This window comes from Heterocephalus glaber, unplaced genomic scaffold (genome assembly GCF_053883595.1).
Source record: "Heterocephalus glaber isolate CG9 unplaced genomic scaffold, H.glaber_assembly_v1.0 deba00001444, whole genome shotgun sequence".
In the NCBI taxonomy this organism is placed as follows: Eukaryota; Metazoa; Chordata; class Mammalia; order Rodentia; family Bathyergidae; genus Heterocephalus; species Heterocephalus glaber.
In genome coordinates, this window is record NW_028258297.1 from 29180049 (window position 1) to 29200867 (window position 20819).

At 48.3% G+C, this 20819-nt stretch overlaps 1 protein-coding gene and 1 pseudogene across 6 annotated transcripts in view; both read left to right on the top strand.

Annotated features, from left to right (window-relative positions):
* Pianp (PILR alpha associated neural protein) overlaps nucleotides 1-20819 on the top strand; it is a 22917-nt gene continuing 2098 nt past the window's right edge. Inside the window, exons 1-4 of one of the 6 annotated variants that reach the window (XM_013067357.3) lie at nucleotides 1-1159; nucleotides 18688-18746; nucleotides 18883-19391; nucleotides 20460-20541. In XM_013067357.3, coding sequence (XP_012922811.1) covers nucleotides 18730-18746; nucleotides 18883-19391; nucleotides 20460-20541 — 608 coding nt within the window. In that variant the 5' untranslated portion in view covers nucleotides 1-1159; nucleotides 18688-18729. Of the gene's footprint in view, nucleotides 1160-16815; nucleotides 16897-16932; nucleotides 17145-17636; nucleotides 17717-18095; nucleotides 18341-18687; nucleotides 18747-18882; nucleotides 19392-20459; nucleotides 20542-20819 lie in introns of those variants that run through there. The other 5 variants (XM_004869434.3, XM_004869435.3, XM_013067354.3 and 2 more) reach the window with 5 other exon arrangements.
* LOC147827548 (SRA stem-loop-interacting RNA-binding protein, mitochondrial pseudogene) lies at nucleotides 13731-16711 on the top strand (annotated as a pseudogene).

The window sequence follows — 20819 nt, forward strand, 5'->3', positions numbered from 1 at the left end:
GCTTCCGCCTCCCGACCTCGGCGGCTCGGGGGAGGGCGTAGGGGTTCTGCTTTCTGGATTGGTTGCTGGGGAAAGAATGACGGGGACCTTATTTTCCCCTGCTTTGTTACAACAAAACTATTGGTAGAAGAGCGCTAGCGACTGCATGTAGTGGCCTCCTTGCTCTCCGGGCTTCGAGCTGCCGAAGATGTGGATTTTCCCCGGGCGGCACGGGATTTCTGGGACCATAGGAAAGCAGTAGTGGAAGGAGAGAGAGAGCAGGAAAAAATGAGGATGAGAAGAGAGGAAGGAAACAATGATCAATAATACAAGTTTAGCGGCAGAGATCATCTGAGAAGTTCAGCCACTCACCTTTTTGAGGAGCAGGAAAGAAGTTTGAAGAGTAAAGGAAATATATGGCAAGTATGAGTGCTTACTATGGATGACACGCAATTTTATCTCGTGAATCCTCAAAATCGCCCTGCATCCCCAGCAGAACTCCGGGATACCCTTGGCCACCGCGGTAACCGCTTGTACTGGTTGAGTTAATGCTTCATGTAACCTGTTTCTATTCCCGAGGAAGAAAAGACCCACGGTGGAAATGGAGGCTTATAAAAATCCTGGGATTTACCTGGAATCTAGGTCTTTTCAAAGTTAGTAATCATCTTTCCACTTCGCCAAGATATTTTATGTTGTCTGTTTTGCGGTGCTGGTGGTGGAGCCCAGGGCCTCATGCGTGCTACACCCCAGTCCAGTGATTCTTTTTTTTTTTTTTTTTTTGGTACCAGGAATCGAACTCGGGACCTTGTACTTTCGAGGCAGGCTCTGGACCCAGTCCAGTGATTCTTAAAACAGCTGGGGAGGGCCGGGGATTTAGCTCAGTGGTTTCGCCGCCTGCTGTGCAAGCTCAAGGACCCGAGTTCAATCCCCGGTACCAAAAAAAACCCCAGCTAGGGTTATAGCTCAGGGACAGCATGCTTGCACTGGGTTCCATCCACAGCACCACAAAACAAAACTAATATATCTTATAGTATTTTATATTTCCTGTCAGGCTTCATTTCCAGAAGGTCAAATCTTTTTTGGTACTGGGAATCCAACTCAGGACCTTGCGCTTGCCAGGAAGGTGCAGCACCACTGAGCTACATCCCTGGCCAAGAAGGTCAAATCCTGGAAGTCTCTGGTAAGCCCTGAGCTAAGAGCTTTACTTAATTCATTTCAGGCTCCCAGCAATCTAGTAATTATCACCATTTTGTAGAACAAATGAAAGCCCAGGCAAGTTAAGTAACTTGTAAGTGATGTGAAGTTGAGAAAGTGGAAAAAGAGAAAATCATAAGGTTAATACACTGCTAGGGCTGAAGGGCTTGGAGTTTATGGTCCATGACCCTTAGCTTGTGACGTAAAATAACAAACAATGGAAAGGAGAGAGAGAGAAAAGAAATAGAGAAGTAAATGGAAGAGATGGAACCAAATTGAGAAGAATCAGTATCATAATGAAATAATCAAAATTTGAAGGAGCCAAAAAATTAATGAGTCCACGCTTATCATGTGTATTGCACCACCAAACATCATTTTTAAAGAGAAAGAGAAAACAAAAGAATACATAATATTGATTTATTTCCAATACACTTTTTGTTCAATTTTTTTTTTTTTTTTGGTGTGGGGGATCGACCTTGGATCCTTGTGCTTGCGGGGCAGGCGGCGGAACCACTGAGCTAAATCCCCAGCCCTTTGTTCAATCTTTACAACAATCCTTTGAGGCGCTTATTGGTGTCTCAGCTAAACTATGAGGACATAGAGGATCCCAGAAGTTAAATAATTTCTTGAAAAAGGTCACCAGAGACTGAAGTGCATGGTTATTAGATTCCAACACTGTGTTAAGAAAAGGAAAAAAGAAAAAGAAGGAAAAGAGGAGAGAGAAACGTAATCTGAGACCTAGTCCTGATTTGCCTTTAACTAGCTGTGACTGTAAAGCAAATTATACTACCTGGTATTTCCTCTCCCACATCTGCTGAGAGAGACATTAGATGTAAGGCCAAGTCTGGATCTGATGATTTGTGGTTCTAAGAGAGAAAGGAAGAGAGGAGAATGTGAGCAAACAAAAGTACAAAAAGACAATATGGAGAAATAAAAGGAATAGACTAAAGAAATGAGATTATTGCCGGGGATTTAGCTCAGTGGTTTTGCCGACTGCTGCACAAGTACAAGGACCCGAGTTCAATCCCTGGTACCAAAAAAAAAAAAAGATCACAGAAATGAGATTATGAAGAGATGTTAGAAAGGAATAGAAATGGGAAGAGAGAAAAGTGGAAGGAAAAATAATGGTCTCCAAGAGGAGGATGGGAGCTAAGTATACTTAAGCAAAGCGTAAGAGGTAACAGCAGTCATCCATTTGTTACTAAGTGACATTATGTAAAGTTCTCTGTGCCAAAAGTAGGGTTTTTTATGCTAATGAGAGCAAAGAGAAAACATTGAAATACAGCCTAGAAAAGCTGACTGACATTTAAGAGGTCAGACACATGGTAAAATACTCACTATTGATGAAGAGATACATATTGAGCACCTCTCACTGCCAGGTGTTGGTCTAGCTACTGGGAATACAAACAAAATCCCTGTCCTCAGTATTTGTATTTTCAGGTCCTAAGTAAGCAAATACATAAATAGTTGGGAGGTGATAAACATGAAGAAAAACAGGAATGTAGGAGGCTTCCCCTATTTTATACACAACACTAAGAAGAGTCTCTCCCGTAATGTGGCAGTGGGGCAGAGATCTGATACAAATAAGGGGACAAATCACGGTTTCTATTTGGAAAGTGTTGTAGGCAAAGCAACTGTACAACTGCATGCAAAACTCTCGGGTGGAAATACTTCCTGTGTCCATGGAGCAGCGAGAGGCCTGTGCAGCCAGAGCGGAGTGACCAGAGAGAAAGAAGGGTGGTCAGACCACATCAGAACTTGATAAGAACTATGCTCTTGTTCTGAGTGAGATGGGGAGCCGACCGAGCGCTTCAGCAGAGGAGGGACCTGATTTGATGGCTGGGCATGGTAGTGGATGCCTGGAATCCCAGCTCTTGAGAGGCTGAAGCAGGAGGATCCCTGTGAGTCCCAAGCCAGCCCGGGCTACATAGCGAATCCAACGCCAGCCTGAACTACAAAGTGAAACCCTATCTTGAAAAAAATTGAAAATAAAATATGATGATAGCTGCATGGACAGAAGCTACAAGACCAATTAGCCAGCCACCACAATGATGCCAGAGAGAGATGGTGATGATTTGGACCAAGGTAGAAGCCATGACAATGAAGAGAAGTTGTTGGATTTTTTTTTTTTTTAATGTTGACACAGGGTCTCTCTAAGTTGCTAAATTGCCCAGGCTGGGCTTTAACTTGAGATCCTCCTCCCTCAGCCTGGGATTACAGGTGTGGGCCACTATACCTGGTGCATGATTCTAAATTTAATTTAAAAGAAGAATGAACAGAATTTGCAAGTGCATTACCTGTGAGGTGTGAAAGAATCAAAAAGGATATCATAATGATAAATTGTAACAGACCTTCAAAGTGGAGATCATTTTATCTAAACTTTTCCAGAATGTAGGAGAAGACAGAACACTCCTCAACCTGTGTGACCAGCCTTACTTTGATTACACAATTGAAGCCAAAGCAGTGCTAGAAAGGAAAATTACAGGTCAATCTCAACAGAGACACAAAAATCTTCATTAGAATATTAGCAAATTGAATCCAGAAGCATGCAAAAAAGAGAATACATCAAAACTCATATGATTTATCTCAGAAATTTAAGAGTAGCTTAATGGTTTTTTGTTTTGTTTTGTTTGATACCAGGGATCGAACTCGGAACCTTGTACTTTCAAGGCAGGTGGCAGCACCACTGAGCTAAATTCCCGGCCCAAGAGTAGCTTAATGTTTGAAAGTACATTCATTTTACTCTTCATATTAAGAGATCAAAATAATAAATTAGGGAGTCATCTCAGTACATACTGAAAAAGCATGTGATGAAATCAACATCCATTTGTGACTTTAAAAAATCTTTTAAAGCACTTACCTATTAGTATGAGCAAGGCCCTGAGTTGGATCTCCAGTGTAGAAAGAAAGAGGCCAGGCATGGCACACATCTCTGATCCCAGCACTTGGGAGGCTGAGACAGGAGGATTGCTGCACCATTGAAACCAACCTGAAATACATAATGAGACCTTGTGTCAAAAATAAAACAAATAGCCTGTAATCCCAGCACTTGGGAGGCTGAGACAGGAGGATTGGAAGGCCAGCCTGAGCAATTTAGTGACTTAGTGAGCTCCTGCCTATAAATAAATAAGTAAAGCTCTGAAGACATAGCTCAGTGTGAAGGACCTGGCTTCAATCCCCAGTATCAGTCAGTAAACGAACAAACATGTTGAGAGATAGATCATGTATATAGATTAGAAAATTCAGGGGCTGGGGATTTAGCTCAGTGGTTTCACTCCCTGTCTCACAAGCACAACATCCTGAGTTCGATCCCCGGTACTAAAAAAAAAAAAAAGAAAATTCAGTATCACGAGGAAGTTGGTCCTGCCTAAAGTGACTTACAGAGGCAGTACAGTCCTAATCAAAATCCCAACAAGGAGGGGCTGGGAATGTAGCTCAGTGGCACCACCTCTGCCTGGCAAGTGCAAGGTCCTGAGTTCAATCCCCAGTACCGCAAAAAAAAAAAAAAAAATTCCCAAGAAAGTTTATTGATGAATGTATGGAACTGACAAATTGATTCTAAAATTTACAAGGAGATGCAAGGGCCAAGAATGTCCTCTTGAAGAGGAACAATGTAGAAAGACTTGCTCTACCAGATAGCCAGACATAACTATGAAGCCATGATAACTGGGACAGCAGTTGGAGCTTGGAGTGTGTGTAACTCAGCACATGCGCCACATCCATGAGGCCTTGAGTCCATCCCCACAAACAAACAACTAAAAGATAGTGTAGTATTGGCATGGAGATAAAGAAACTGGCTGCTGAGATGTAATAGCTGAAGAACAGATGCACACATATACAGACCTTGGTTTACGATAGAGCTTGCACTGTGAGCAGGAGGGGAATGACACACAGAAAAAGATAAAATTGAATCCCTACCTCAAGCCATGAAAACAATCTATTCCCACTACACTACAGGCTAAATGTAAAGGGCTCTAGAAGATAATATAGAGGAATATATTCAGGGATTTAGGGAAATATTTCTTAGGATTCTAATACATAGCCAGGTGCAGTGGTACATGCCTGGGATCCCAGCACTCTGGGAAGCGAGGCAGGAAGAGTACAAATTTGAGCCCACTCTGGGTAATTCAACAACTTGGCAAGACCTGATCTCAAAATAGAAAAGTAGCTTTGGGGCCGGGAATTAAGTTCAGTGGTTTCACTGCCTGCTGCTCAAGCGCAAGACCCAAGTTCAATCCCCAGTACCAAAAAAAAAGGAGAAAAGTAACTGAGCGTGGTAGTGCACAGCTGTAATCCTAGCACTAGGGAGGCTGAGGCAGGAGGATCCCCATGAGTGCAAAGTCAGCCTGGGCTACATAGTGAGTTCAAGGCCAGCCTGAACTGCATAGCAAGACCTTATCTCAAAACACAAAACAAAACAAAAAATAAAAGGGCTGGGGATACAGCTCAGGGAGAAGGCCCTCGGTTTAATCCCCAGGACCACAAAAAGAATTAGTTAGCAAAAAGAATTAATTAATTAGAATAACAAAAAGAGTCAAAAAAGACACTTAGCTGTAAGGGAAAAGATTGACAAATTTGACATCTGTTTTAAAGACAATCTACAAATGTAAAGCATAGCAAGACCCTGTCTCAAAAAAAATAATAAAAAGAAGCATTTGTAAGGTATATAACAGAAAAAAGATGTGTCTGGGATGCATAAAGAATTCCTATGAGTCTAAGAAAAACAAAACTGAAAACCTTAATAAAAATGATTAATGAGAAGCTGATTAGAATGAACACTTCACAACTGAGGAACCCACAAGGTCAAACGTGAGAACTTGCTCAGCCTCATCCATAATCAGGAGAACATAAATTAACCCATGATGAACTTCACTGCACACGCCAGTCACTCAGATTAAAGCCTGAAAATGCCACTTTGGAAAAGGCCTTAGTGTCAGCCAAGAAAGTGGAAACACCTCCACTCCCGTGCACATAGCAAATGTGTCTATTATTGCAGGTATAACTTCAAAACATATAAAATAAACTATATGAAAGAAAGTATACCTATCTGGGAAACTTAAAAATAAGGAAGTGATTGCCATAAAAACCAGCATATTGCCGGGGATTTAGCTCAGTGGTTCCAACACCTGCCTCACAAGCGCAAGGTCCCAAGTTCGATCCCCAGTACCAAAAAAACCAGCATACTGCCACCCTCTGATGAGGGAGGGTGTGGGACTGGACAGGGACACACAAGTCCTTGACAGTACAGGCCAGGCTCTTAGTGGTTACACAGCCCAGGTGCAGGTTATTCCATTTATAAGTATTCCCTCTACAAGTATCATTTACATTTGTTTAGTCAGGGTCTTGCTAGGTAGTTCACAACGGCACTGAACTCATTATGTAGTGCAGGCTGTCCTTGAGCTCCTGAGTATCTTCTTGCCTCAGCCTCCCAAGTGCTAAGATTACAGGCATCCGCCACCATGCCCAGCCATGCTTTGTTTTGTTGCACTTGTCTTTCTGTGTATTATATTTTACAATAAAATGAGCCGAATAAAGCATTAAATTCAACACACATGCATGACAAAGAATAGAAGAGTCTTCTTTAACTTCTAAAAATTACTTTTAAAAAAGACTACAGTAAACAGCATTCTAAAAATTTATTGATTTGTTTATGTGGTGCTGGAGATTGGACCCAGGGCTTCAGATCCAAGGACCATTCTCGCTAGGAAAATACTGGAAGTTTCCTCTCAAAGGAGGATCAAAACAGACAAGACAGCTTATCATTGCTTGTATTCAACATTGTACCAAAGGTCCTGGCCAGCACAAGAAAAGGAAATTAAAGGCACACCACTGGAAAGGAAAAAGCAAATGACTATCTCTTGCAGATGACACGACTGCTTTTATAAAAATGTAAAAAGACTATAGAAAATTACTAGACAGAAGACAGCATATCAAAGCTGCAGGCTCCAAAGTCAATATTGCAAATCATTAGCATTTCTATATATCAGCAAAAAATACTTTGAAAATGCAATTTTGAAAACTACCATTAACTAACAGAAAATGGAAGTAGTACCTAGGAATACATAAAACAGATATGCATTTTTTTTAAGCAAAACGTTTATTGGTACATTTTAGATATACATAATGATAGCACTCATCATAGCGAATTTGCACCTGTACATGCTATGTCCTGCAAGACATGCATTATCTTCATGCTGAAAATTGTATTTCACTCAAAGGCATTTATTTATTTATTTATTATTTTAATTTTTTTGGTACCAGGGATCGAACTTGGGTCCTTGCGCTTGCAAGCCAGACCATGAAACCACTGAGCTAGGCCAGGGATTTAGCTCAGTGGTTTCGCCACCTGCTGCACAAGCGTAAGGACCCAAGTTCAATCCCTGGTACCAAAAAAAAAAAAAAGAAAGAAAGAAACCACTGAGCTAAATCCCCGCCCCTTGCACTTTTGAGGCAGGCTTGGTGCTACTGAGCTACATCCCAGGCCCTCAAAGATATTTAAGAAGACCTAAATAAATGGAGTAATATCCCCAAGCCATGATAGGAAGTTTCAATATTAAAAAGATATCCCGGGGGGGGGCAGGGGAGGGAGGGAGAGAGACAGAAGACAAGACAAGACAGGACAAGTCAAGTCACCAAGCAGGGTGGCGCACTCTTGTAATCCCTGCACTTGGAAGGCTGAGTCAGGGAGTCATCCAAGTTCAAACTCAGCCTGGCCTGGGCAATTTAGTGATTCAGCGAGATCTTGTATTTAAAAAAGAAGAGGAGAGGGGAGAAGGGAAGGGGAGAAAGTGCAGACATTGCATCATACATAACTGGCAACAGATTACTATCCAGAACGTATAAGAACTACAAATCAGTACAAAAAATACAAATGAGCAGGCATTTTCCAGAAGAGGAAATTTTTTTTTTTTGGTACTGGGGATAGAACTCAGGACCTTGCGCTTGCAAGGCAGGCAGTGGCACCACTGAGCTAAATCCCCAGCCCCAGAAGGGGAAATTTTAAAAGCTAAAAGGCATGTAAAGGCCCATGCCTATGATCCCAGCACTCGAGAGGCTGAGGCAGAAGGATCACCAGGAGTCTGAGGCCAACCTGGCCTACATTGTTTTTTGTCTCAAGACACAAAAGCGAAAACAAAAGCATGTAAAAAAAGGCTCAATTGCATTAGTAATTTTAAAATGACTAATAAAACTACAATAAAAAAAAAAAACTACAATGAGATACCATTGTATACTTACCAAATTTGCCAGATTAAGATTGAAAAATATTGGGCCAGGGATTTAGCTCAGTGATTTTGTCACCTGCTGTGCAAGCACAAGGACCCGAGTTCGATCCCCGGTACCAAAAAAAAAAAAAAAAAAGATTGAAAAATATTAGTGTTAGAAGGTGGACCAGGGCTGAGGATTTAGCACAATGGCACTGTGCCTGCCTCACAAGTCCAAGGTCCTGAATTCGATCCCCAGTACCAAAAAAAAAGGTGGACCAGTGAGGAGTCACAATTTGGCTTTCTCTCTAAAAGATTATTCTTTTCTTCAAGTATTGGGAATTGAATCAGGACCTTGCACATGCTGGGCATGGGGTCTAACATTGAATTACACCTACAGCCCTTTATATTTTTTGAGACAGGATCTCACTAAATTGCCCAGGCTGTCTCAATCATCCTGCTTCAGCCTCCTGAGTAGCTAGAATTACAGGCCTGTACCACTTGGCTCATAACGTGTATGACGACGATGATGATGATGATGATGATGATGATGATGATGATGATGATGATGATGATGATTGGCAGTACTAGGGATTGAATGCAGGGCCTTCACACCAAGGAATATCCCCAGCACTTTTTTCTTTTCTTCTTTGGTACTGGGGATCGAACTTGGGACCTTGCACTTCCAAGGCAGGCATCGGAAACACTGAGCTAAATCCCCAGCCCTTTTTTTTTTTTTTTTTTGAGACAAGGTCTCGCTATGTAGTCAGGCTGGCCTTGAACTCAAAGCAATCTTCCTTCCTCAGCCTTCCAAGTGTTGAGATTACAGGCATGTGACACCACGCCCAGCCTCATTTTAAGATTCTGAAACAGGGTTTGGTTAGCTAAGTCACTAGGATGTGCTCAAAATTGTGATCTTCCTGCCTCAGCCTCCTGAGTAGCTGGGATTACAGGTGTGTGCCACTATGCCCAGCTCAAAATTATTCTTATACTGTACCCATAATCTAACATTCCTACTCCTAGGCATTTGCTCTAGAGAAACTCTTGTAAATACACAGGCAAATCCAATAGTGGTCATAAAAACATTTATAATAACAAGGAAAGAGTTTGGAAATCCATCAACAGAAGAATAGGCACATTATGATACATGTGATAGTCACACAGTGGCACATTTGATTCCAGTGAATGTACATGATCTCCAGTCCCATGCAACACTATGGATAAATCTGGGAACTCATACTGAGTGACAGGACAAGTGGACTTGTGTCAGAAGACTATATATCACTTAATACCATTTTATAGTCCTTGAATATAAGACCAAAGAACACACTGTTCAAGTTTATTTCTACCTGTGAGAAAACTGTATTATGAAAATAACAATAAAAGGAAAGAGTTGAGGGAAAGTGATTATGGGGAGGAGGCAGAGGATGGAAGGAGGGGGAATCACATAGATGTGAATCTTTGGTAGCTGTCAAGACCTTGGGTTCCTACATATTAATTTTATTTTCCTATTTTATATCTAGTATAGATAGAAGCATGTTGAATTAGTACATATAATATCTAATTTCAAATATACACACTACATTTATAATTATAAATAATTTAATTCACAATTTTACAATGTATATATTTGAAATTAGATAGATAGGTAGATAGATAAATGGGATGCTTAGAGCAGTCAAAGTCACAGAGCCAGATAGCAAAGCAGTGGTCACCAGGATTTTAGGAAGTGGAACTGGGGAGTTATTGTTTAATGGGTACAGTTTCAGTTTTATCAAATGAAAAGAGTTATGGTAACCCAGGCGTGGTGGCACACACCTGTAATCCCAGCACTTAGGAGGCTGAGGCAGGAGAATCTCCATGAGTTCAATGTCAGCCTGGGCTACATAATAGTTCAAGGACAGCCCGAGTTACATAGCGAGACCTTGTCTCAAAAAACAAAAACAGGCCAGGGATTTCATTCAGTGGCACCATGCCTGCCTGGCAAGCACAAGGTCCTGAGTTTGATCTCTGGTACCAAAAAACAAAAAAACAAAAAACACAAAAGCACTCTGGAGGTAGATGGTGGTAATGGCTGCATGTGATGGCTGTATTTATACTGAGATATACACTTACACTTAAAACTGGTTTGAATGGGCTAGGGTCTGCACACTTGCAATCCACAGCTGGAGGGGCTGAGGCAGAGGGGTAGGAGGATCCCAAGTTGAAGGTCAGCTTGGGCAACTTAGCAAGACCTTGTCTCAAAAAAATAGAAAGGGCAGGGGCTGGGTGATGATGTCGACTATAATTCTAGCACCCTGGGAGGCTGAGGCAGGTCTGCAAATTTGAGGCCATCCTGGACAACTCAGTGAGACCTTGTGTCAGAAACCAAACCAAACATTAAAATGGACTGGGGGACACAGCTCAGTGCAGAGGCCCTGGGTCCAGTCTCCAGGACCAAGGTGGCGACCTGGGACTGGGTTACAGCTCAGTGCTAGAGTATCTGTGGGCTCAATCCCAGTATAGCCAAAAACATATTTTTTGGTTAAGATGGTAAATTCTATGCTATGTGTATTTTACCACAACAAAATTTATTTGTATAAATAGACAAAGTAGAACAAAAGAAAATACTAAAGGCAGGCATGGTGGTACATGCCTATAATTCCAGTACTTGAAAGGCTGAGGCAGGAGGATCAGGGTTGTAGGCCTGCTGGGAACACATAGCAAGTTCAACGTTGGTTTCAATTACATAAGGAGACCCTGTGGCCCTGTCTCATTTAAAAAAAAAAAAAAAAGGAAAAAAAAAAAAGAAAATACTCGGCAGCTATAGATCGTTGAGAAGGATGGCAGGATGGCTCCGGGGTTCTGGTCCTGAATAAATTAGAAGTATGGAGATGCTATTTATTGAGAGGAAATGTTGGAGGAGGGAAAGATTTGTAGTTGGATGGAGAAGGTCTCGAGGAAGCCAAGAGATAGAGATGGAGATAAAATATGGAGTCAGAAAAAAAAAAATTTAGCACCCAGAGATGGAATGAAATGGAGATGGGGTTGGCCACGGGCAGCAGAGGGAGCAGGTCCTCTTGGCCAGGGAGTTGGGGAGGAGCGGGTTTCACAGCCACCAGGACAGTGTGGCATCTTGAATGCCAGGTGGAGAAAGTTCCTAGGAGGGTGCACGATCAGCTGCGTGAAAGGCTGATGATCACCAAGAAAAATCACCCTGACAACTCACCTCTGGCTGAAGAAACATGGAGGTCACAGGGCTTTTTGAGAAGAGGTATTTCAGGAGGAGAGCTTGGGCAGAAGCCCATCGAGAGGAGGCTAAGAGGCTGAAGCCCCTCCTCAGAACACTGAGAGGAAAAAAAAAAAAGAAAAAAAAAGGAAAAAAAAGAACACTGAGAGGGTAGGAAGGACCATGAGGGTGCTCTCCATCATTGGTGCAGGATCACAAAGGTGGCAGGGCGCGGTGCACATGGCTGTAATCCCAGCACTTGGAGAGGCGAGGCAGGAAGGCTGCCAGTCCCAGCCCAGCCTGACAGCTTGATGACAGAGCAAGACCCTCCCTCTCTGACTTAGACTAAAATGGAGCTGAAGATGCAGTCAGTGCAACCTGGCTTTAATCCCCAGTACTGAAAAAAATATAGTGCAGGGCTGGGGATAGAGCTCAGAGGCCAGCTCCTGGCTAGCAAGGCCCTGGGTTTGATCCCCAGAAGGGAGTAAGAGCAAGAGTCTGAAAGAGTAGAGGTGAAGAAGAGGAGGAGGAGGAAGAGGAAGAATTTGTACTACTACTTGCTAGTATATACTTAAAGAAACCCTGAAAGAACACATAGAAGTGAGTCACACCCAGGTCAGGGATGGGAAGTGGAAGAATGGTGGGTGGGGTGAGAAAGAAAACTTTGACTCCACACTGTTCTGCACCATATATATATATATATATATATATATATATATTTACAGGCTAAAATAGCTTTAGCTGTCATTTGTGTTCTGCATATATTTAAAGAGTTGACTTTAACAAATGAATACATTACCGATTCTGAACAGTGGATTAAAAGCAAAATTGTTCAGGTTTGAGTTGCTGAGACAGAGAAGGATGGGCAGAAGAAGTGGAGGAGACGGTGAACAGAGAGAGCTCTCTTCGGGAAAGCCTTGCTGTTCGAGAAGTCAAGAAGGGCACTCTGGAGTAAACACGCGGCGAAGGGGGTCTGCTGTGAGCCAGGAGAACCACAGCGTGTTTGCGGCCGCTAAGAGGAATCGGTAGAGCTGCAGGGGAAGGAGGGACAGTCGCTGTCATGATAAGTCTGGGGGTGACAAGAAACGGGCTGGGAGGAGGTGGTGGAAGTGGAAGTATTTGCTCTGCTTGCTTCTACTTCCTCAGTAAAGCAGCAAGCAAGACCATCCGCTTAAAAAAAAATAGTTTTGGCTGGGGATTTAGCTCAGTGGTTTAGCCGCCTGCTGCACAAGCGCAAGGACCCGAGTTTGATCCCTGGTACCAAAAAAAAAAAAGATTGTTTAGAAGGACACTGAGCTGACCCTGACAAATACTGGGAATGCTGCTACCTGGGCAGAGAAGGTGACAAAGATACCACAGAGGCAGGTGCCAGAGGGGATGGTGCCCAGGGCCACGAGTGCAGTCAGAGACCTGTCCCGCTGAGCTCTACTTCACTGTCTCCCTCACTGCATTATGAGGCCCCAAAGCCAGCTGTGACTGTTTTTGCTCTCCACTCTGTCCCTAGCTGTGGCCCAGTACCCAGCATGTAGTAAATGTGGAAAAAATGTTTATTAGAAGAAAGAATCAATCAGGAATACTAGAGATGACTGATAATGACCCGAAGTCCTCAATGTGAAAGGCACAGGGAGAGTAAGTATTCGCTTGATAAACGTGGCCTATGCCAGTCATCCTCAGGATGGACGCCTCACATGGCCTGGTGGCCTTGTCCACTGGCAGGGTGCACTGTCTCTCCTTCGCCACTAGGAGGCACTGGAAGGACAGCTCACTCACTGCTGTCTGCCCCCAGGGAAGGGCTGTCAGGAGGGGTTGGGAGAGGGCAGCTGCTGCAGATGGTGTGGAGCATCCCGGTTCCTTCCGGGAGAGGCCGGAGTGCCAGGCTAATGACAGTAATAACTCGAGGAAGGAGGGGAGCGCCTGCAGGGGCCAGGGCAGAGGACAGGGCGGGTGGGCAGACGGAAAGCCAGGGGAGGTCAGTGGACAGGACGCAGCGCTGACATCTCCTGTGAGCCACGGAACTGCGCTAGAGTCAGGATCCAGGGTGAGCAAGACAAATGGCATCTCTGCTCTCACGTGTGTGGGGGGCAGACATTGAACAGCAGACAGATTGTTCCAGAAAGTGATGAGTCCAAAAGACAAGGAAACCTGCGATGAAAGCGGGTGGGGGCACTTTGGATTCTGAGTAGAGATCTTAATGATCAGAAGGTCATAGGATGGGAGAGGAGGGTGGCAAAGCATTCTGGGGAGAGAGAACCAAATTGCAGGAATGCTGAGAAGGGTTTCTGATGTTCTCGGGCAGCAACAAGTCTGACTTGGCAGGAGCACTGTGTACGAAGAGGGGCATAAACTGGTGGGCCTGGTAAAGGACACAGCCAGTCTGAGTTTGGGGGTTCCGGGGGGCCTCCTGGAACCACTCCAAAGGACAGTGAAGTCCAGCTTACTGAGCTGGGTACTTCATGGGCAGGATTGGGGGGTTGGTGGGAGGGGCTCAGGTTGGGTGGTTGTGAGATTGGGAGAGCAAGATCGGCTGAGGGCTTGGCCATAGCAACGGAACTGTGACCTGGCAGGTGGGCTGGGTGCCTTGTGCTAGTGGAGTAGGCTCTGTTCCCAGGCTCAGCTGGGGCTGCGGGAGGTAGGAACGGCTGTGATTGTTCTCAGAGCTCGGGAACTCAGGCAGCTGGGGAAGGGGGGCAGGCAGGGGTCAGACCTATCACTTCTCCTTACAAGGACTTCAGATTTATTCCAAGTACGATAAGAAGACACTTGAAGCCGGCCGATGGGGTGCACGCTTGTAATGCCAGCTACTCAAGAAGCTGAAGTGGGAGGATCGCATGGACAAGTTTGAGCCCAGCCTGGGCAACACAGCAAGACTCTGGCATAAAATAAAAAATAAAAAGGGCTGAGGGTGTAGCTCAGTGGTAGAGCACCCCTGGGTTTGACCCCCCCCACACACACACACTGCAAAAAGGAAAGCAAAAAAGAAAACCTTGTTAGATATGTGACACATGTTAGATATTTAACATGCTCCTGATACTATGAAGACTAATGTGTAAGGGCAAGGACAGAAGTGAGGGACCAGCTAGGAAGCCACTGTGATATTCTCCATGACAGAAGATGGCTTGGATCAGGACTGTAACAACAAAGATGAAGAGAAGGAGATGGAGTCAGGACAGTGTTGGATGCAGACCTCACAGGAATTGTTGGTTCATTCGACACAGGAAGCAAATCAGTGAAAGGAAACCATTCTCCATTTTTAGCCTGAACAAGGAGGAGCTGTCCCAGCCCAGGAAGAGGACGCTGGGAGAGCAATGGATTGGGGGGTGGCGGGTGCAAGACATCCATTTCAGTCACATTGGCTTCCCGTGGCCATTAGACAACCAAGTGGAGCTGTCACACAGGCTGTGGATAAATGAGTCTCGCGCTCTGGACACAAATTTAGGACTCACTGACATTTACATAGTATTTAAGCCCTGGGACCGGATGAGATCACAGGACAGGGAAATGGAAAGAGAAGGCCAAGGACTGAGCCCTAGGAGGCTCCAACATTTAGAGGTCAGAGCTGAGGCAGACTAGGGAAGGACAGAGAGTGGGGCTGATGAGAAGGTAGAGGAGCATAGAGCCCTAAGGTGCAATGATGAAAACAGGGTAATGTGAGAGAGGAGGATAGGATGGGAGTAGGAGCAGGGGATTCTACTTTTAGAGAGATTCAGAAAGGCTTCCCAGAAGACAAAAGAGACTGGGGCGAAAAGGGTGAGCCACTGTGAAAAGCCTGGGACAATCATTACAGAAAGAGGAGACAGACGGTAGCAAGGGGTGCCCTGGCACTGCGTATGAATTTTATTCGGCAGGTTGCTTTTGTCCAGAAAATTCCTTGGACTGCAACAGCCAATGAGCTGAGAAAACACTTTGCTCAGTTTGGCCATATACGAAAGTGCATTCTTCCTTTTGATAAAGAGACTGGCTTTCATAAACGTATGTGCTGGATTTACTTTTCTTCAGAAGAAGCACTTCAGAGTGCAGTGCAACATGAAAATCACGTAATTGATGGAGTAAAGGTCCACATTCAAGTTCAAAAACCAAAAATTTTGCAAGGGGATCAAACATCTGATGAAAAGAAAGATTTCTGAGATGATTAAACCCATTAAATAAAAAAAAAACCATTAAATAAACACAAAAAAATAAAAAAGAAAGAAAGAGGAGACAGGGCCGGGGATTTAGCTCAGTTGTTCCGCTATCTACCTTGCAAGCACAAGGTCTTGAGTTCGATCCCTGGTACCAAAAAAAAAGTGTGTACAGAAAGAGGAGACAGCAAGTACAAAGGCCCCAAGGCAGGTTCGCTATTCTCCTGGGAATGTCAGTCAGGCCTACCGTGCCTCAAGCATAGAAAACTTTAGGGAAGGGAACCAGGGAGATACCCAGGGACTGCGTCTTTCAGGGCCCTGTAAGTACAGTAAGAAGTTGGAATATTCTGAGTGCTGGGAAAGCCACCTACAGCCGCCAGTCTCTGGGGCCCGACCTACGTATTTTATAGATCATTTGGGTTGCTTCCAGGAGAACGGACTGTAGTAGGGCCAGAGTGAGAAAGGGGATCAATGATGGTATGGACTCTGCTCCCCTCCTCTCTTTCCACCCTCTCCAAGAGGCCAAAACAGAGTTGGGGTGTCAAATAATATTGGGTGATTCAAGCTGGGAGTGGTGGGCCACACCACTAATCCCAGCACTCAGAAGGCTGAGGCAGGAGGACTGCAGTGAGTTCAAGACCAGCCTAAACTACTTAGCAAGTCCCTGTCTCAAAACTCCAAGATTACTGGGTGACTCTTAGAACTGCTTGGGGCGACCATAGGTGTACACCGCGTTGGGTGAAGGAGGTGGGAACCCGAGGGACTGGAGGGCGCCCCTTTGGCCCCGCTGCCCTCTCCGGCCCTGCACTTTAGCCAAAGCTGGGCTCGACCCTGCAGCGCAGCGGCAGGAGTTAAAACAGCGTCGCCTACAGACTCGAGGGGTTAGGCGGAGACCCAGGTCCCAGCCGCCGCACCGAGCCGAGCCGGGCCGGGCCGGGCCAGGCCGAGCCGAGCCGAGCCGAGCCGAGCCGAGCCGAGCCGAGCCGAGCCGAGCCGAGCCGAGCCGAGCCGAGCCCAGCATCTCTCGCCGCCCCGCGCCCTGCGCCCCGCGCCCCGGCGCCCGCCCCTCCGGCTCTGTGCTCGCGGCCGGCGGAGCCTCCCGACCATGCCCCGCGCCCCGCCCTCCCCTTCGACCCCCGCGCCCCGCGCCGCCCCGCGCGCCCGCAGTCCTCGCGCCGCCGCGCCGGGCACGCAGGTGAGTGGGCGCCGCGCCGGCCCTGCCAGTGCTCCCAGGGCCCCCCGCCCTCCCCTCCCCCGCGGCAGTCGCGGCCCCTGCCCCGCGCGCCCGGGCCCCGCCGCCCGTGACCCCCACATGCGCGGCTCTGGCCCTGCCCCGCGTCCGGGATAGGCGGTGGGGCCGCGCCCGGGCTGGGGAGGGGACGGGATGGAGATGGGGCTTGCCGGCGCCCACCGCCCCACCCAGCCGTCTCCTGCGCACAACAGGTCGGTGAGCAGCGGCGGTGCGGGCGGCGCCAGCCGGGACTGCGGGCTTCCTGGAGGGGCGACTGGGGTGCGGGCGCCTGGCCTCGGGAGCCTTCTCCGCCCCGCCGCTTTCCGCTCCTTCTCCCCCAGCCCATCCCCTTTCTCCGCGCCCCCAGACCAGCCTTCAGATCCCTGCAATCTGAGGAAACAATTCCCAGCTCCTCCATCTTGCTGTTCCCATCTTTCGGTCCCCCAGTCCTGCCCTCCGGGAATTTTGTCTTAGGCATTAGGCTCTCGCCTCGCTCACTTCCTCTCTCCCGTCCCTGCTCTGCCCTCTCCCTTCCTTGGCCGTCCACCCTGCGGTTCCCACTGGCCTTTGCCCCTGCGCCTTGTCCCCTCCCGACCTTTCCCCCTTCAGGATCCTCTGCCGTCCTGGGTCTGTCGGGTTCTTCCCCTTGCCCTCTGGGGTGGCTGCCCTTTGCCTTTCTCCTCACTCTGTTTTTTTTGAGACAGGGTCTCACTATGAAGTCCAGGCTGGGCTCGGATTTGTGGCAACCCTCCTGCCTCAGCCTCTCAAAGTGCTGGGATTACAGGTGTGGGCCACTACAGCCAGCTTCCTCCTCCTTCTTGACAACCTCCCCTCTCCCCACTCTGTACTGGTCTGTTCCCTTCCCCAGACTTGTGCTGTTCTCTAGGAGTGCCCTGTGTGCAGATGTGGACATAGTGTGGACTCCTCGTTCCCTCTGTGGAGCCTGCCCCCATTTACCGCCTGGGCTCCCAGCACACCCTCCGCTTTCAATGCCAGCCAGCCACTTTCTCCCAGGCTCTCTACCCAGGAGAGGGACATTTGACGGGCGGCTTCTTGCCCCCGCCGCCGCCGCCGCCGCCGCCGCCTCCCCCTCCGCCTCCGCCTCCGCCTCCTCCTCCTCCTCCTCCTCCTCCTCCTCCTCCTCCTCCTCCTCCTCCTCCTCCTCCTCCTCCGTCAGAGGGCACCTATGCATTTAGATGATTAAACATTAAGAGCAGGAATTATCTGTATTTTCTCCCGCCTGCCTCTCTCTCCTCGCATCCCTGCATCTCTTCCTTCTCCTGAAGCTTCCCCTCTGGGGCCTCTCCGAGGGTAATGCAGGGATCTCCCTGCAGGCCGGGTGGGAGACCCCAGGCCCCGCAGACTGGACTGGCTTCTTCCCTCCCCCGCCTCGGCTCCCTCGCTAGCGGTAGGTGCTCAAGGAATCACAAGGTTCTTGGCTCTAAATTAAGATCCAAGAAAAGCCTGGAGCCGTGGGCAGAGGAAGTGAGAAGGAAGCCAGAGAAGCAAGACTAGACGCTGGGCAGGGAGGCAACAGGGACCCAGGAAGTTGTAGACCGGGGTGCTCAGGGGACCATGTTGGGCGCTTTCTCCCCCAAAGGATGCTAAGCAGCAGTGGATCCTGGGTGACAGCGAAAGGCTAGCGGTGCCGTGCAGCCAGGGAGGAGCGGTGGCCGTGGAGATGCCAGGGCAGGAGCTGGGGGGTGCTCCAGGCAGGGTGGGTGTGTGACACGAGATGACCCCTTTCTTCCGCAGTAAAGTCCGAAAATTGGGTCACAGCTGAGGAAGACCTCAGACATGGAGTCCAGGATGTGGTAAGTTTGGCCCAGCAGGGGGAGCTTGGAGACCACTTTCTGGGGCTGGGTCCTTTCCCACCTAGGCCCAGCCCGGGCCCCTGCCCTCCCCGCAGGCCTGCGGTGGGCTGGGTCTCACCTTCTCTCCTCCTTGCAGGCCTGCTCTGCTGCTGTCCCACCTGCTCCCCCTCTGGCCACTGCTGCTGCTGCCCCTCCCAACGCCCGCTCAGGGCTCCTCCTCCCCCCGGACGCCCCCAGCCCCGGCCCGCCCCCCGTGTGCCCGAGGCGGCCCCTCAGCCCCGCGTCACGTGTGCGTGTGGGAGCGGGCACCTCCACCGAGCCGCTCCCCGCGAGTCCCAAGATTGCGGCGGCAGGTCCTGCCCGGCACTGCGCCCCCTGCCACCCCGTCGGGCTTTGAGGAGGGGCCACCCTCATCCCAGTACCCCTGGGCTATTGTGTGGGGTCCCACTGTGTCTCGAGAGGATGGAGGGGACCCCAACTCCGTCAATCCTGGATTTCTGCCCCTGGACTATGGTTTTGCAGCCCCCCATGGGCTAGCTACCCCACATCCCAACTCAGACTCCATTCGGGATGATGGAAACGGGCTCATCCTCGGAGAAACGCCTGCCACCTTGAGGCCGTTCCTGTTCGGGGGGCGTGGAGAAGGTAAGGGCCAGGGTGGGAGGGAGCAGAGGGTTGCGCAAGGTGGGCAAGGCGGGCCAAAACTCTAGGGCCTAGTGGGGTCGGGCTGGGAGCGTCCTCAGCCAAGGGCAGAGGTGAAGGTGCCGCTGAGCCCGGACCGGAGAAGACATAAGTGTAAACACTCGGGGTGGGGGTGAGGGGTAAGTCAACACGGTAAAGCTCCCAGAGAGGCACCCTCAGCCCAATGTTGGGAGATGTGAGAGATGACATTCGTGATAGACCTTGAAAACTGAGTATTCCAGGCAGAGGCACACCGTGAGGAAGGGACTGCCAGGGTGACATCTTGCCTCTGGGAGTGGGTGGGCCAGGCCCAGGGCCCAGACTGGGACACCCCACCCCCACCCCCTGCTTCAACTCAGAAAGCTAGGTTCTTTCTGGTCTCAGGGCCTCATCCTCATCACTTTTTCCGGTACCGGGGATCGAATTCAGGACCTTGTGCTTTCAAGGCAGGCAGTGGAACCACTGAGCTAAATCCCCAGCCCCTCATCACTTTTGGGGGGGGGGGTTGAGGCAGGGTCTCCCTTTGTAGTTCAGGGTGGGCTTGAACTTACTATGTAGCCCAGGCTGGCCTCAACTCACAGCGATACTCCTGCCTCAGCCTCCCTAGTGTTGGGATTACAGGCGTGCAACACCACGCCCAGCTCCCTCATTGCTTTTATATATGGGAGAAACTGAGCATAGTGATGGATGCCTGGGAGGCTGAGGCAGGAAGATTCCAAGTTCAAGCCCAGCCTGGGCAACTTAAGAGATTTAGCAAGACCCTGTCTCAGAATTTTAGAAAAGGGCTGGGGATGTAACTCAGTGTTTAAAGCCCTGGGTTCAATCCACAAAAACATCCAGTACCACAAAACAACAATAAAAAAACCTTTGGGGGAGTGGAAGAAAAGAGCTGAAAACTTGGGGAAAGCTGTTGGTAACGAGGGTGGGAGGGTGGAGGCCCTGGAGGAGCAGAAAGAGTTGGACAATGTGGATGCTTGTGCCAGTACTCCTTGGCCCGACCCCACCGAACTCCCTGCAACACCCCCCCATCAGGTGTGGACCCCCAGCTCTACGTCACAATCACCATCTCTGTCATCATTGTTCTCGTGGCCACAGGCATCATCTTCAAGTTCTGGTAAGCAGTGGGAGGAGGTGTGGGGCCTGAATGTTTGCAGACTGGAGCAGGGAGGGGCTACGGGCAGCAGTTCTGGCCTTGGGGTAGGAAACTGGATGAAGGAAAGACCTTGGGAAGAGTGATGAGGGTAGACAGTGAGAAGCCAGGCAGATTTCTTCTCCTGGAGAAGCCCTGGGATAATGGGAGGAACAGAAATTATTTCTGCCTAGAAAGCTGGGGGCTTTCTAGGCATCCTTCCGAGTCAGAGGAAGTAGCCAGCTGCAGAGCCTTTTAGGCAA